Source organism: Rutidosis leptorrhynchoides, chromosome 11, assembly GCF_046630445.1.
Source record: "Rutidosis leptorrhynchoides isolate AG116_Rl617_1_P2 chromosome 11, CSIRO_AGI_Rlap_v1, whole genome shotgun sequence".
Lineage (NCBI taxonomy): Eukaryota > Viridiplantae > Streptophyta > Magnoliopsida > Asterales > Asteraceae > Rutidosis > Rutidosis leptorrhynchoides.
Window position 1 is genome coordinate 164,927,512 of NC_092343.1, and position 12,741 is coordinate 164,940,252.

At 37.8% G+C, this 12,741-nt stretch overlaps 1 protein-coding gene across 1 annotated transcript; it reads left to right on the forward strand.

Moving 5' to 3' along the window:
* The first annotated feature begins 2,738 nt into the window (after window positions 1-2,738).
* Window positions 2,739-4,326, forward strand: LOC139875199 (F-box/FBD/LRR-repeat protein At1g13570-like). Its single transcript, XM_071862545.1, has 4 exons — window positions 2,739-2,864; window positions 3,499-3,582; window positions 3,757-3,921; window positions 4,033-4,326. The coding sequence occupies exons 1-4, from the start codon at window positions 2,739-2,741 to the stop codon at window positions 4,324-4,326; spliced, it is 669 nt and encodes a 222-aa protein (XP_071718646.1).
* Window positions 4,327-12,741: the final 8,415 nt, after the last annotated feature.

Consider the following 12,741-nt stretch of genomic DNA (forward strand, 5'->3'; position numbering starts at 1 on the left):
TTCAATGGTTTAATTGCCATAATTCCATCATTGTTCATATGTAACAATGTTCCCATCATTTCCATCAGTATATTCAACACCTTAGCAAGTCTATGAGCAACTTCTTTAAACACCCTATTTACCCTAAAAATAGGCCACAAATTGATAATCTTTATCTTTTTCCTCCTAGGCCATTTCCATAAGTCAAACATCATATGTTTTTCCCCTAATGAGGAAAAATGAAATTTCTTTAAAACAATAATGGTCATGTTACCTTTAACATAAGCTTCAAAGCCAACATCCATTACTTGAAAGTAAGTGATTTCATGATTATTTTCTACTGAGCAAGAAATGGAAGTTCTCGAGTTAACCTTTTTGATGGCCCTTTCTATTCCATCATTCTGATTTGTCCTTTCTATGCCATCTTTATGATTTGTCCTTTCTATTCCATAACTCTTATTCTTTGGGTCTTTCTGAGTGGTTCCGTTGATAGATTCTTCGTTCACATAATCAGAAGCAAATGAATCTGAATACACTAGATGACTTGGACTAATTACAAATATTAGTGACAAACTCATCTTCTAACTCATTACTAACCACAACTATATCTTGGATATCCTCTTCCACTAATGTCGGTTTAGGCTTACCTTGATCATCTTTATCAATTTCATCACAACTATCAGTAACAGATACAAAAGCTAACTCATTTTGATCACCTTTACAAACCTCTTCACAGTTATCAGCAGCAGCACTAACAATAGTTATATCATTACTGTTTTTTATGCTACCTGAATCTTCCACGCTGAGAAAAGGTAGTGATTCCAAACAAGGTTTGTTCACTAAGTCAATTGAATTACCAAAACTAACCAAACAATAAGAACTGTCGTTATTCACTTCATTTGAAACCTTATGAGTAGAAGTAGGTAGCAATGAGGAACTAGTTCGTTTCTTAATGACATTGTTGATATCTTCTTGCACCCTAGCCAAACAACAAGCATCATGAAGGGTTTTGGGTTCGAACATGCTAACACCTATCTTAATTTCCTGTTGCAACCCCTAAACAAAGATATCTATGACATACGATTCATTTAAACCCATATTTTGAAACAAGGAATTAAATGCTTCATAATATTCTTGAACCGTCCCATCTTGTTTGACAATATTTCTGTTTGACATTTTATCAAACACCTTATGTGCATCATGATCATTTACCATTAAACTTCTTGAATTGCCAACAAAATCTGAACTACATACTGAATCATTAAAAGAATAGCACGAGGAATGTGAATTTCGATTCTTACCTTGCTTTTTATCTTTAAGGTTGTGTACATCACTCATCAGAAATTCTTGACTTATTGCCAATACATCTAATTTTGTGGTCATCTCTTCAGTCATCTTCTTGATTGAATCACAAAGTTGCAGAAGTTAATTTTTGATATCTTGATTCGAATTTGGGATTCCAACAGTAGCCATTGATTTGTTTTTAATCTTTGAATCGAAAGAAAGAAAAGAAAAAAAATTGGTCCAGAAAAGTGTGGCTCTGATTACCAATTGATATGAACTTTCTGAATTCAATGAATCGAGAAAGTTCTTTGAAACAACCTGGAAGCGTCGAATTAAGAATCAGCTTCGGAATTGAATCGAATTGAACTTGTATTGATGTTACTCAAATTACAGTTCAAGATTACAACAGAAAAGGGGGAAGAAAGTGTGATCACACACATACAAATTCATAAGCTAACTATTGTGTTACAATGGATCCTAACTATATACTACTGCTAGGTCACAAGATGACAAATTGACGGTTATCAGTTAACAACTTTTGAACTCTTAACACCTCAGGTGCAATGCACGACTCTAATGTCACGTGTGTGGCACAATATGGTTAAATCCATAACACATAGAAGCTAAAAGCTCCAAAAAACCTCAAAAAACACACCGCCAAACATGCCCTATTCTATAATAATACATGCATTATATATCCAGTTGAACTCGTAGATTCCGGTTTACCAATTCGACTGATTATAATTGTTATAACTTAGTTAGCGGTTTATTCGAAACATATTCAAGTGACCGGAATTTAACCTAGATATATGTTAGAAGCCCTAAAAATAAAGCAGGAAGTATGAATGGATTACTTTAGGTTTTCGCATAATTATACAATGTTTACAAGTTTTTTTTGTCTATACTGATGTCTGATTATAAGATGCAACATAGTGAAAGCGAAACCCTGATTTCTTGAAAATTGATAAAAGATTAAGAGAGCTAGAACCAGCCTTTTTAACACGAAGAACTGGTAATACCTTGAATTAAATGTTGGCCCTACTTATAACTCTGTAGGTATTTTGGCCTACAGCTTGCTTTTCCATAGTACTATTGCTTTATGATGGTCACTATTACAACTATTTAAGATTTCGTATCTCTCATTCATACCCTTAATAACCTTATAAACCTTCTTGTCTGACTACTCAACTTTTTTTTAATTTTGATGCCCACTTTGTTTATTTCTGCAGTCGACTTGGTTTCTATCTTTGAGATGTGTGTTGCTATCTCTACTTCCCCTTTCAATATTTCATGCTTTTATTGTGACCATCAGATGGTTAAGTACACTTGTATTACTAACTACTAAGTTCTACCACTTAGTATGTCATTCGGCATCATTCCAATGTCTGTTGCATCACTATACAACCCTATATATAAGTTTTCCTAGTTTCATGTATTTGTTTTATACTAACCCAGTCTTGGTTTTCTTAAATATAATGACAGGTAATAATAACAATAATACTAAGAGGAGGTTTGTAACTTGTACTGAAGTGGATAGAATCAGTTACTTGCCAGAGAATTTGATAGAATTGATTTTAAAGAAGCTCCCCGTTCAAGATGCTGTGAGGACACACGTTTTATCAAAAAAAAAGGGCATACAAATGGACCACATTGAGTTCGCTGGTTCTTGATGAACATTTCTTGGAAAAGTTAGCCAAAAATGGAGCTTTTTGTCATAATGGGTTTATTACAATCTCAAACCAAATCTTTAACTTTCTCAAAGGTCCTCGCTTAAAGTTACATCTCCACATACCATACGTGGTTCTTGATAGTTTCCAAGAAGTCGATCAATGGATTTTATCCTTGTCAAGAGATGGTGTTAAAGAACTCATCCTTATTAATAAAAAACGACGTTATCGACACCCATGTTATTTTTTTAGTTGTCTAGAAATGAGAATGCTAGAACTTGAAAACTGTATCATTAAGCCGCCACTCGATTTTTAAGGATTTCTCTATCTCGAAGATCTCGTGCTCAGGAATATTGAATTTGGGGCTAACTTGAATGGAACTATCATTAACTTACCACAACTTAAGAAGTTGAAAATGGATGAATGCACCAATGTTTATAATTTCAAGATCAAGTCTACAAAGTTGTTTCAGTTAGTGCTCAGGACTTGCCCTGCTGCAACTTTGCTTCAGTTCTTGCATATTTAATGCCTTAGTGTGGTTGTTATACTTTTCAAAAAAACTATTCAGGGAGTTGAAAGACTTTATTTGGCTAGCTTGTTAAGTAATATCCCATGTCTTGTGGGTTTAGTTATCGACGGGTATTTTCTCCAGGTACCATTTGAATTTTAAATTCTAATATTTAAATTTTGCTCTTCATCATTTTGTGTTTGTGCAAGTGAACTTACCATTCAACTCTTGTGTATAGTTAGTTCTCATATATTATTTCGTATCATCTTCCAGCCATATCTTCTTTGTTAACTTAAAATCTTACCTTCACCCTCACAGTTTTCAATTGCGGAAAATATTCCCAAGTGGCTTCCACACCCAGCTAATAGTTTAAAGTGTCTCTACTTAATAGACTTCAAATTTGGTGATTTGTATCAACTTCAAGGTGTTTTATATATTATACGGAACTCACCTAACTTGAGACGGCTCGATGAGTACAATCAGGTAAAGAGTGCTAAACGTTTCTCTTGTGTTTTTTTGTTGTTTGTGCATATATAGTAATTTAATGTGGTTTCCTTTTATACACCGTCAGTCTCACTTTTAATGTATTTCTAGGATCTTCCAAACGTGCATTTGGATGTGAAACCATCATTAACTTATCTGGAAGCTTCTGACTGTTTGGACCAGACATTGAACCGCTTGAAAACTATAAATATAATGGATGTAGAAAGATCAAAGCCCTTGTTGCTCTTTATAAAGCTTCTACTTGAACATTCTCCCACACTTGAAAAAATATCAATCCGACCACGTGCTACTGCTGATGCTCAGGAAAAGTACAACTTCTCTAAGGATGTTACACGGTTCCCACAAGCTTCCTCGAAAGCAGAGCTTCACTACTTGGATCCGTAACTAGAATGCACTAATAACTTTAATTTACTTTATAATTTAGTTGTGTTCTGATTGTATGCATATATGTTATGGGTTTTCATTTTTTATGTTTTGTATGCTGTAGCACTTGAGTATTGTAATACGTAAAATTGGAAAGCTGGTTATTGCAAAATTCTAATTTACTGTATGTATATACTGTTTGATAAACCCAATTATTGGCAAGAAATAAGTTTATGGTTGATCATTAACTGAATTTTGCACCTTCACCATGGTCATGAGCGTCATATCTTCAAGTTATTCAGTCAGGTTCTTTAACTCGTTAGGTGGTACTATAAAATCGGTAACCTTACTGGTATTTATCTATACTTTGCGAGCGGCTAGCAGTCGGTTCGGTTTATCAAAAACTAGATCAAGTGTTCCTTACACGATAGTTCTGTAACAAGCATCTTTGAAAAAAGACAATTCACAGATTGATTTGTTTGGATAAAATATACATATCACATCTATAGTGTAATGTTTGGATATTCTTGTTATTGTAACTATAGTGTTATAAGACCTTTTCCAACCCTCCGTTAGATTCCCCCCCATTAGATGATGTGTAAAAAACTGACAACTGCTGTCAGGCACCGAAGTAACACAAAGGCACCGAAGTGACACAAATGTGAAGATGCGTTTGATTTCTCCCAACCAATCACAATTTTTCATTAATTATATTTTTTCATTAATTAATATTTTCCCACCCAATTTTCAATCGGATTTTACCACATCACTCTACCCAATATTTGAAAAAAAAATTGATATTTGAGGTTAAAAAAATGTCAGAAACATTGCCAAATCACAGTCAGATTATATACTTTTTGGCCAAAAAGTGCACAACTGCCCGTGATATCACCACCAAGGGTTAGAAATGGTCCAAAGAAAAGACAACAGTTGGGATTATCATTTTTTTGCCCATTTTTTCACCCTTTTTTGCCTCAGAGCCCAAAAAAAAAAAGATTGCCAGAATGCACGCGCAAGTCTCAAGAAACCTTGCGACCAGACCTACGCAAGGCGCAAGTTTGCGACCTTGCGTCCTTGCGTTTTTGCTGTTATATAAAAAAAATCTGTTGTTTTTCTCACTTTCTCCATTTGCTCCCTTACGACCATTTCACACACACTAACACCTTGCGTGTTCGATTCCTGACCCGTTACACTAACCACCATCATTGTCGAACATTTGGAGCATCACCATCATCATCACCACCATCATTCGTCATCATCACCACCATCAGCATCACGACCACCATCACATCAACGCAGAAACCCTAATATCTTACAAACCGCCTTAGATCCGTGTTTTAATCGACGATGGCAGAAGATCAGAGTAGATCTCAGAGTCAATCTCAGGTTAGTGCCACTCATCCTCTCAAATCGTTCAATCTCTCTCACTCAAATAGTTTCGCACACCAAGTGCTCGATTAAAAGCCTCATCGAATATTTTGTGTTGTTTTAATGTTATGGTTGTTTCTACTTGATTATTTTCGCAAACATATGCTTTTTTAAGCGGTATTAATTAGTTTTACTGCGAATTTATGGGAAAGATTGTGAAACATATTGGGCGCAAGGTAGACCTTGCGTCCTTGCGTTTTGTTGGTCGTTGATGGCGCAAGTTAATGCTTGCATCCTTGCACCTTGTGAATGTAACAGGCGCAAGACAGTGTTTTAATCGATGATGTGTAAATTTGTTCTCGCATCTTTGCGGATGGTATTTTTTAACATAAAATTCTTTGTTTTCAGGGATATGTTGAAGCCAAGCTAACGATGAAGAATATGCTGACTCTTATACCTGTGGTGAAGAAAGCGTTGGCTGAAAATCAACAAACAAATTTTAGAACAACATGTTTCGGTCCGTGGTAAGATTTAGTATACACGAGCAATGATCCCGGTCTAGTAAATGCCATGCTCCAACGAAAAACTGAGCGGGGGAATAGATGCGAGGTACCCAGCCGAAGAGGAGGAAATATGGTTCAGTTTTCGTCATAATTTCCAAATTACATTTGGTAGACGGGAGTTTTGTCTAATTGTTTTATGTTTGGTCACCGGACGGACATGGCACTATTCATCCCTAGTAATTATGATGTACAGTTACCGCCGATTAGACGACGTTGCTTCCCGAAGCATCCAACAAATTCTAACATTACGATTAACCATATTCAAAAATTATTCAATGATCATGGTGATGTTATTGTTAGTGATGAAGATGTTGTGCGACTCGCAATTATTTTGATTGTTGAGAGGGGATTTTTGGGTAAACAAGGGCTTCATGTGGTGAGCAAGAAGTAGCTTCGGTTGGTGGAAGATTTACAAAAAATTAATGAGTACCCATGGGCGAATCGTATTTGGGAACCCACTTACGCAGCAGTTAACGAGGGGTTTCAATCTCGGGGATCCTAGTTAGAGGTCAATAGGGGGTACACTATGGCGGGATTTATGTGGGCTTTTAAGATTTGGATTCTTGAGGCATACTGTCGTACGATTAAATGTTTGGCAGAAAAGACAGACAAGGATGGAGTATCGAGGGCCGTATTTTGGAAACGTACCTCGGCCGAGGCTTTTTCGATAACTGATTACATTCGAATTCTTGACGTTATGGTTAGTTTAAATTCATATATCTATTGTTTTTACGTTAATTCTACCTTTTTAATAAAATAAATGTGACAAAATTGCTGACTGTCCAGGCGCAACGTAGGTATTGCGACCTTGCGCCTGATTTAACGGGCGCAAGGTATTTCCTTGCGTCCTTGCGCATTCTGGTTGTTTTCTACGAAAGGTATGTCTTGCGACCTTGTGGCTTTCTTTATAGACGCAAGGGTTGACAACTCGACATTGCGGCTAAGTTAGATGCAACATTAATCCTTGCGCCCTTGCGCCTTCGGTTGTTTACTACGCACGGTTACTACTGCAACCTTGCGTCATGGTGATTCAAGTGCAAGGTATGTCTTGCGTCCTTGCGCGGTTGAGATTTTAACTGCGCATGGTCAATTGTGCAACCTTGCGCGGTTGTTATTGATGCACAAGGCTCTTCTTGCGTCCTTGCGACTATTAAATTTTGTATTTTATGACCAAATCTTTTTTAGGAACAGGAAAATTGTACGAAGAATAAAAGACGTCTTCATGGCTTCAAAACCCACTAAGATATAGAGTGCATGTCAATGGTGGATAAACAGTGACTCGTACTTTCAAGGCAAAAATAATGATGACGAGGAGCCTGTTAATGAGCTTGTCAATGAGCTTGTGCATGAGGATGTGGATAATGAGGAGCCTGTGCTTGATCGTTCTACCGACAAGATCGATTTACATTGCATGTACTCGTCATTGGTGAAACGTTTGGAAACTCAAGAAAAATGAGTTGGCTGAGTGTAGGAAACAATTGTCTGAACAAGAAAAACGATTGTCAGTTCAGGAAAAACGGTTATCCGATCTCGAAGAACATCATGATGAGCAAGAGGATATTATTGGTCGATCTCTTTCTGACAATGAGAGCGAAAAATCCGCTCCACGGGTTAGACGTGGTAAACGCGAAAGACGGCCAACTAATATCTTAAACTCCCCATTCACAACTCCGGGGTACAGAAAACCCGTTGAGAAGGTTAGTGTATTTCCCAAATATTTATAAACTGATAATTACCAGAATTTAGTTGGGTTAAATTTATGGTTTAATCTCCTAGGTGGACGCAAGGTTCTCCTTGCATCCTTGCGAGTTTGTTTTTGCTGGGCGCAAGGCCAACCTCGCGAGTTTGCGTGTCGTTGGTTAGTAGGCGCAAAGTTCTGTTTGCGTTCTTGCGCATTTATTTGTGCGCAAGTTTCATTTTGCGACCTTGCGTCTGGTTTAGTGGACGCAAGTATTGTCTTGCATCCTTGCGACCATTTTTCCTGACTTTCTTATTTATTGTATTTTCACAGTTGGATGATGTTGTTGAACAGAAACTGAAAAGGATAAAGGTGACCAAAGATCATGAAGTTCATCAGGAAGGTCGAGTATTGAATCTAGATACCGAGGAACAAAACGATCCTTAGAAAATAGTTGAGGTGCCTGTGGAAACTCTACAACCACCACCACCTAATGCTAAGCATGTAAGGTCTCAAAAGGAGTGGGTTAGTGACGAAGAAGTATGGGCTATGGTTGATAAGCTTGTGAATGATCAAGGAACTCTACAACCACCACCACCTAATGCTTGGAGAGACGGGAGAAAGCATGTCGGCCCATCAAGAGATCAGAAGACTATGGTCGAGAATAAGCAAGAAACCCGATGCATGTTCATTTTTCAGAATGAACAGTTTATTTACATCAACGCCGAGTTTTGGATCCGGTTACTTGGAGATGGATATTCCGGTTATTTGGAGAACTTAGTAAGTAACTTCCTTTGTATTTTAATAATTAAAAATTAATTAATTGAAAATTTTGTAACATTGTGTATTTATTTAATCAAACATTATAGCATATTGATGGATGGGCGACATTCTTGCTGAGATATCGACAGAGGGTACTCCCCAGAGCTATCCAGATGGCTTTGAGTCCTGATTACCTGATAGGGGACTCGTATGTTTGTAGTTCTCGGTGGACAATCATGCCATTGGGTTTCCTAAATCAGCTTGCAAACTTTCAATCTTTCTACGATTCCACTCAAACCCTGAAGGCCAAAGAAGCACAAGATAATGACAATTTGGACTCAGAAGTAAGGATCACACGACAAAACCCTCCGGATTACACGTATCTTATTGGACTTGGGGATGGTAGTCAGGAGCTCTATCCATCTTGGGCAGAATGTGACAAGGTTAGTCACTCTCCAGATGAGTTTGCTTGTTTCTAGATGAGTTTGCTTGAGATGAGTTTTCTTGTTTTTGTTTGGGCTCAAGGTAACCTTGCGCCCATGCGCGTAGGTTTTAACCATACGAAAGGTTTGTCTTGCACCCTTACATATGTTAAAAGGATTCTGGCACCAGGCACAAGGTTTAACTTGAGCCCTTGCGTATGGTTTGCATTAAGACGCAAGGTTTTTCTTTCATCCTTGCGTATGTGTGCATCCGTATGGCACAAAGTGCAAGATACTACTTGCGCTTGCGTATGGCTCATTGTGTCCTTGCATCTTTTTGGTTAACTGGAACCAAGGTCATCTTGCGTCCTTGCGCCTCTTGGGCAGAACAGACGCATGGTTACCTTGCGTCCTTGCGTATCTAGTGCCTTTGATTTTGCTAAGTATTTGATTGTAAATGTTGCAGATATTGATCCCTGTACACATTGAGGAACCTCAACACTTTGTGTTGTTTGTGTTGAGTTTGGAGGATCAAAAGATTAGAATATTTGATAGTTTACCGGGTATTGCGGACACACAAATTCAAGCCACCTACACAAATCTGGGAGTTCACTTGCCTATCTACTTGAAGGCAATTGACTATTACAACAAAGTACAAGACTCCCAGATTGGTGATTACTACGAGAACAAGGAGAGCGTAGAGTTTATGATCGAGAATGCACCGGTCTCGCCAATTCAGTGTGGTATTAATGGGGATTGCGGTGTTTGGGTGTGCATCCACATGGAGCGAGTTGCTTTTGGTTGGGATGAAAACCCAAACATTGGAGATGCAAAAAAGGCTGCACAAGATTACGTATTGAGAATGGTGAGAACGTTCTTCCGGGCACGGTTTGATACACTTGATCCGCCACCATCAACTAAACAACCCACAAGTAAATAGGTTGTTGATAAATACCTTTTGTATCTAAAACTGTATATTTGGTCTATTACATATTGTCTGTATAAGTAGGCTAGACAAACTGGACTGGCGCAAGAATGTCCTTGCGCCTTGCGTATTGTTTTTTGGTGGCGCAAGTTATTGTTTGCATCCTTGCGTGTTATTTGTGGGCGCAAGTATTATTTTTTTTAGGCGCAAGTTAATGTTTGCGTGCTTGTGTTCGATTTTATAGGCGCAAAGGCCTACTTGCGCCTTTGTGCCTTCCTTTACCGAGACGCAAGGACTGTTTTGCTTCCATGCGTTTGATGATTTAGAAGGCGCAATATGCTTCTTGCGCCCTTGCGCGACTTCCTTATTATTGGTTTTTGGCAATATAAAATACACATAAAATCATATAAAATACATTAAATACATTAAATAATCCTAAATTGCGATTGCAGATAAAATACACATTAAATACATTAAATAACCCTAAATGAGTTTACAAAATCACACATAAAATCATTAATAATCCTAATCGGCCCCTAAATTGCACGTTGAATAAAACTGAGACTGATAAGCTTTACTCTTCGACTTTATCTTTACCCTTCGATTTTGAGGCCGATTGTTTAACTACCCTTTTTGAAGTAGATTCACTTGTTCGGTCAAAAGGTGCACTGCACGTATTCCTACCATGACCTGGTTCTTTGCAACGAGTACATGTTCTTACTGTTTTGGAAGTTTCTTCACCATGTGAAGGTTAACGATTTGTACTTTTCGGGCGTCTAGGTTTTCTTTTCACTGGATTGGGGGGTTTACAATTTGTAAAACGTCGGGCCCCGGATCTGACCATTCTGACCAATGGGGTAAAGATAGGATATGTTCCACATACGTATTTATATAAGTTTCGGTCGTTAACCAACGTGATACATAACAAGTAACATCCTCTACTTCGAAGCGTCGTGCTGCTGCAATAACATGTCCGCATGGTATGCCCGATAATTGCCACTGGCCACATGAACACACTCTATCTTCTAGATTAACCATCCCATTTTTTCGTCCATCACGAACTTCTATTAGATTGTTTGTCGATGGGATTTCTTGAAAACCTAACATGTTCAGCTCTATTTCTGCAAAATTTCTGGAAACCAACGTCTTGTAGATATTTGTAAGTCACTTTCAATCTTCTTTGAAATACACTAAGATGATCCTGAAAATCAGACACACGGTAAGCCTTAACCATTTTCCAATAGTGTCATTCGAAATACTTTAATTTGATGGATTTTTCCTTGACGTTCATGAACAAATGACATGCGCAAAAAGCATGAAACGCTTCGGGAAAGACATTTGAAATACCATGTGCTATTGAAGGGGCACGATCAGATATAAAAGTAAGCTCCGACATACGATCACCCATACCACAAAGCATTAAATGATCTCTTAGGTTTCCAAAAAATCATGACCAAACCTCGTTTGTCTCGCCTTCACCAATTCCATATGCCAATGGCAAAATTCTATTATTATCATCCATTGCGACAGCGACTAAATTAGTCCCCAAATATCCTGACTTCAAATGCGCAACATCGACTATGATTATCGGACAACAACATTGAACAAATGATCGAACCTGTATGGTAGATTTACAAAATGAATAAAAAAATGAAAGATGCAAGGACGCAAAGGGGTTCTTGCGTATGGTTGCACACTATACACAAGTTCCCTTACGCCCTTGTGCATGGTTTAGAAGACGCATGGGGTACCTTGCGAATGGTCGCAACCTTTACACAAAGGCGCAAGTGGTACCTTGCGTATGTTTGCAACCTTTACGCTAGGGCGCAAGGCAAAACTTGCGTATGGTTGCAACGCATACGCAAGGGCGCAAGTTTTACCATGCACCTAAACAGAAACACTAATATATGTGTTTTACCTTGCCATCTACAAAATGATAAATGAAAGCAATAATTATTTTAATACTTACAACTATGCCAAGAGAATAGTAACACATCAGAAATTTATTTTCCTTGTTAGCGATCACATTAGTTACGCTTCCCGGATTGTAGATCATGATGTTATATAGGTAAATTGGAAGCATTCGGAACGAGTCATCACTACTGCCACGAAGCATTTGTAATGTATGACATTTGGCCCTCCATGCTTGATTGTAAGATATGCTCACACCAAACCGGTTGCCTATATCATCGCGTATATCTTTTGGTTTATATTCTAGTTTTGTAGATTTGAATGAATCCATAAGACTACCCAACACTTTTGTGCTTGCATGTTTATTGTTTCCCATAATTTGTGTGCGTGAACAAGTGTGTACGTTATGCAATTTTTTAACCATAAAGTTCTCAGTGTGTCTTATTTTGTAAGCACTACATCTCCAATCGCAGTTTGGCAACACACATTTAGCTGTGCATCAAGATTTGTCTGACTTTACCGACTTGATTTGGAAGTTTTCTTCAAGGCATTTTCTAAACAGATTATTTAAAAAGTCATCCTTATTCAAAAACGTCTGACGAACATTAATTAAATCAGATACCTGATACGTGGTTGGTATTTGTGTGGTAAATTCAGGCTCTTCCTCTTGCTGACTCAAAAGACGTGGCATATTCCAGAATAAATCTTGCTTTTCTTCTTCATCTTCATCTTCTCCGTCTTTTGCGTCATCAGAATCACTAGATGCGACAACAGATTCAAACGGGTGGTCTGTTTTTTTTAATTTTA

What these genes read in the sequence shown, in the direction of transcription:
- LOC139875199 (XM_071862545.1), top strand. Translation starts at nt 2,739, where the DNA reads ATGACAGGTAATAATAACAATAATACTAAGAGGAGGTTTGTAACTTGT. An exon ending in AGCTCCCCGTTCAAGATGCT is followed by an intron (nt 2,865 to 3,498) that starts GTGAGGACACAC and finishes AAAACTATTCAG; the next exon opens with GGAGTTGAAAGACTTTATTT. An exon ending in GGCTCGATGAGTACAATCAG is followed by an intron (nt 3,922 to 4,032) that starts GTAAAGAGTGCT and finishes ATGTATTTCTAG; the next exon opens with GATCTTCCAAACGTGCATTT.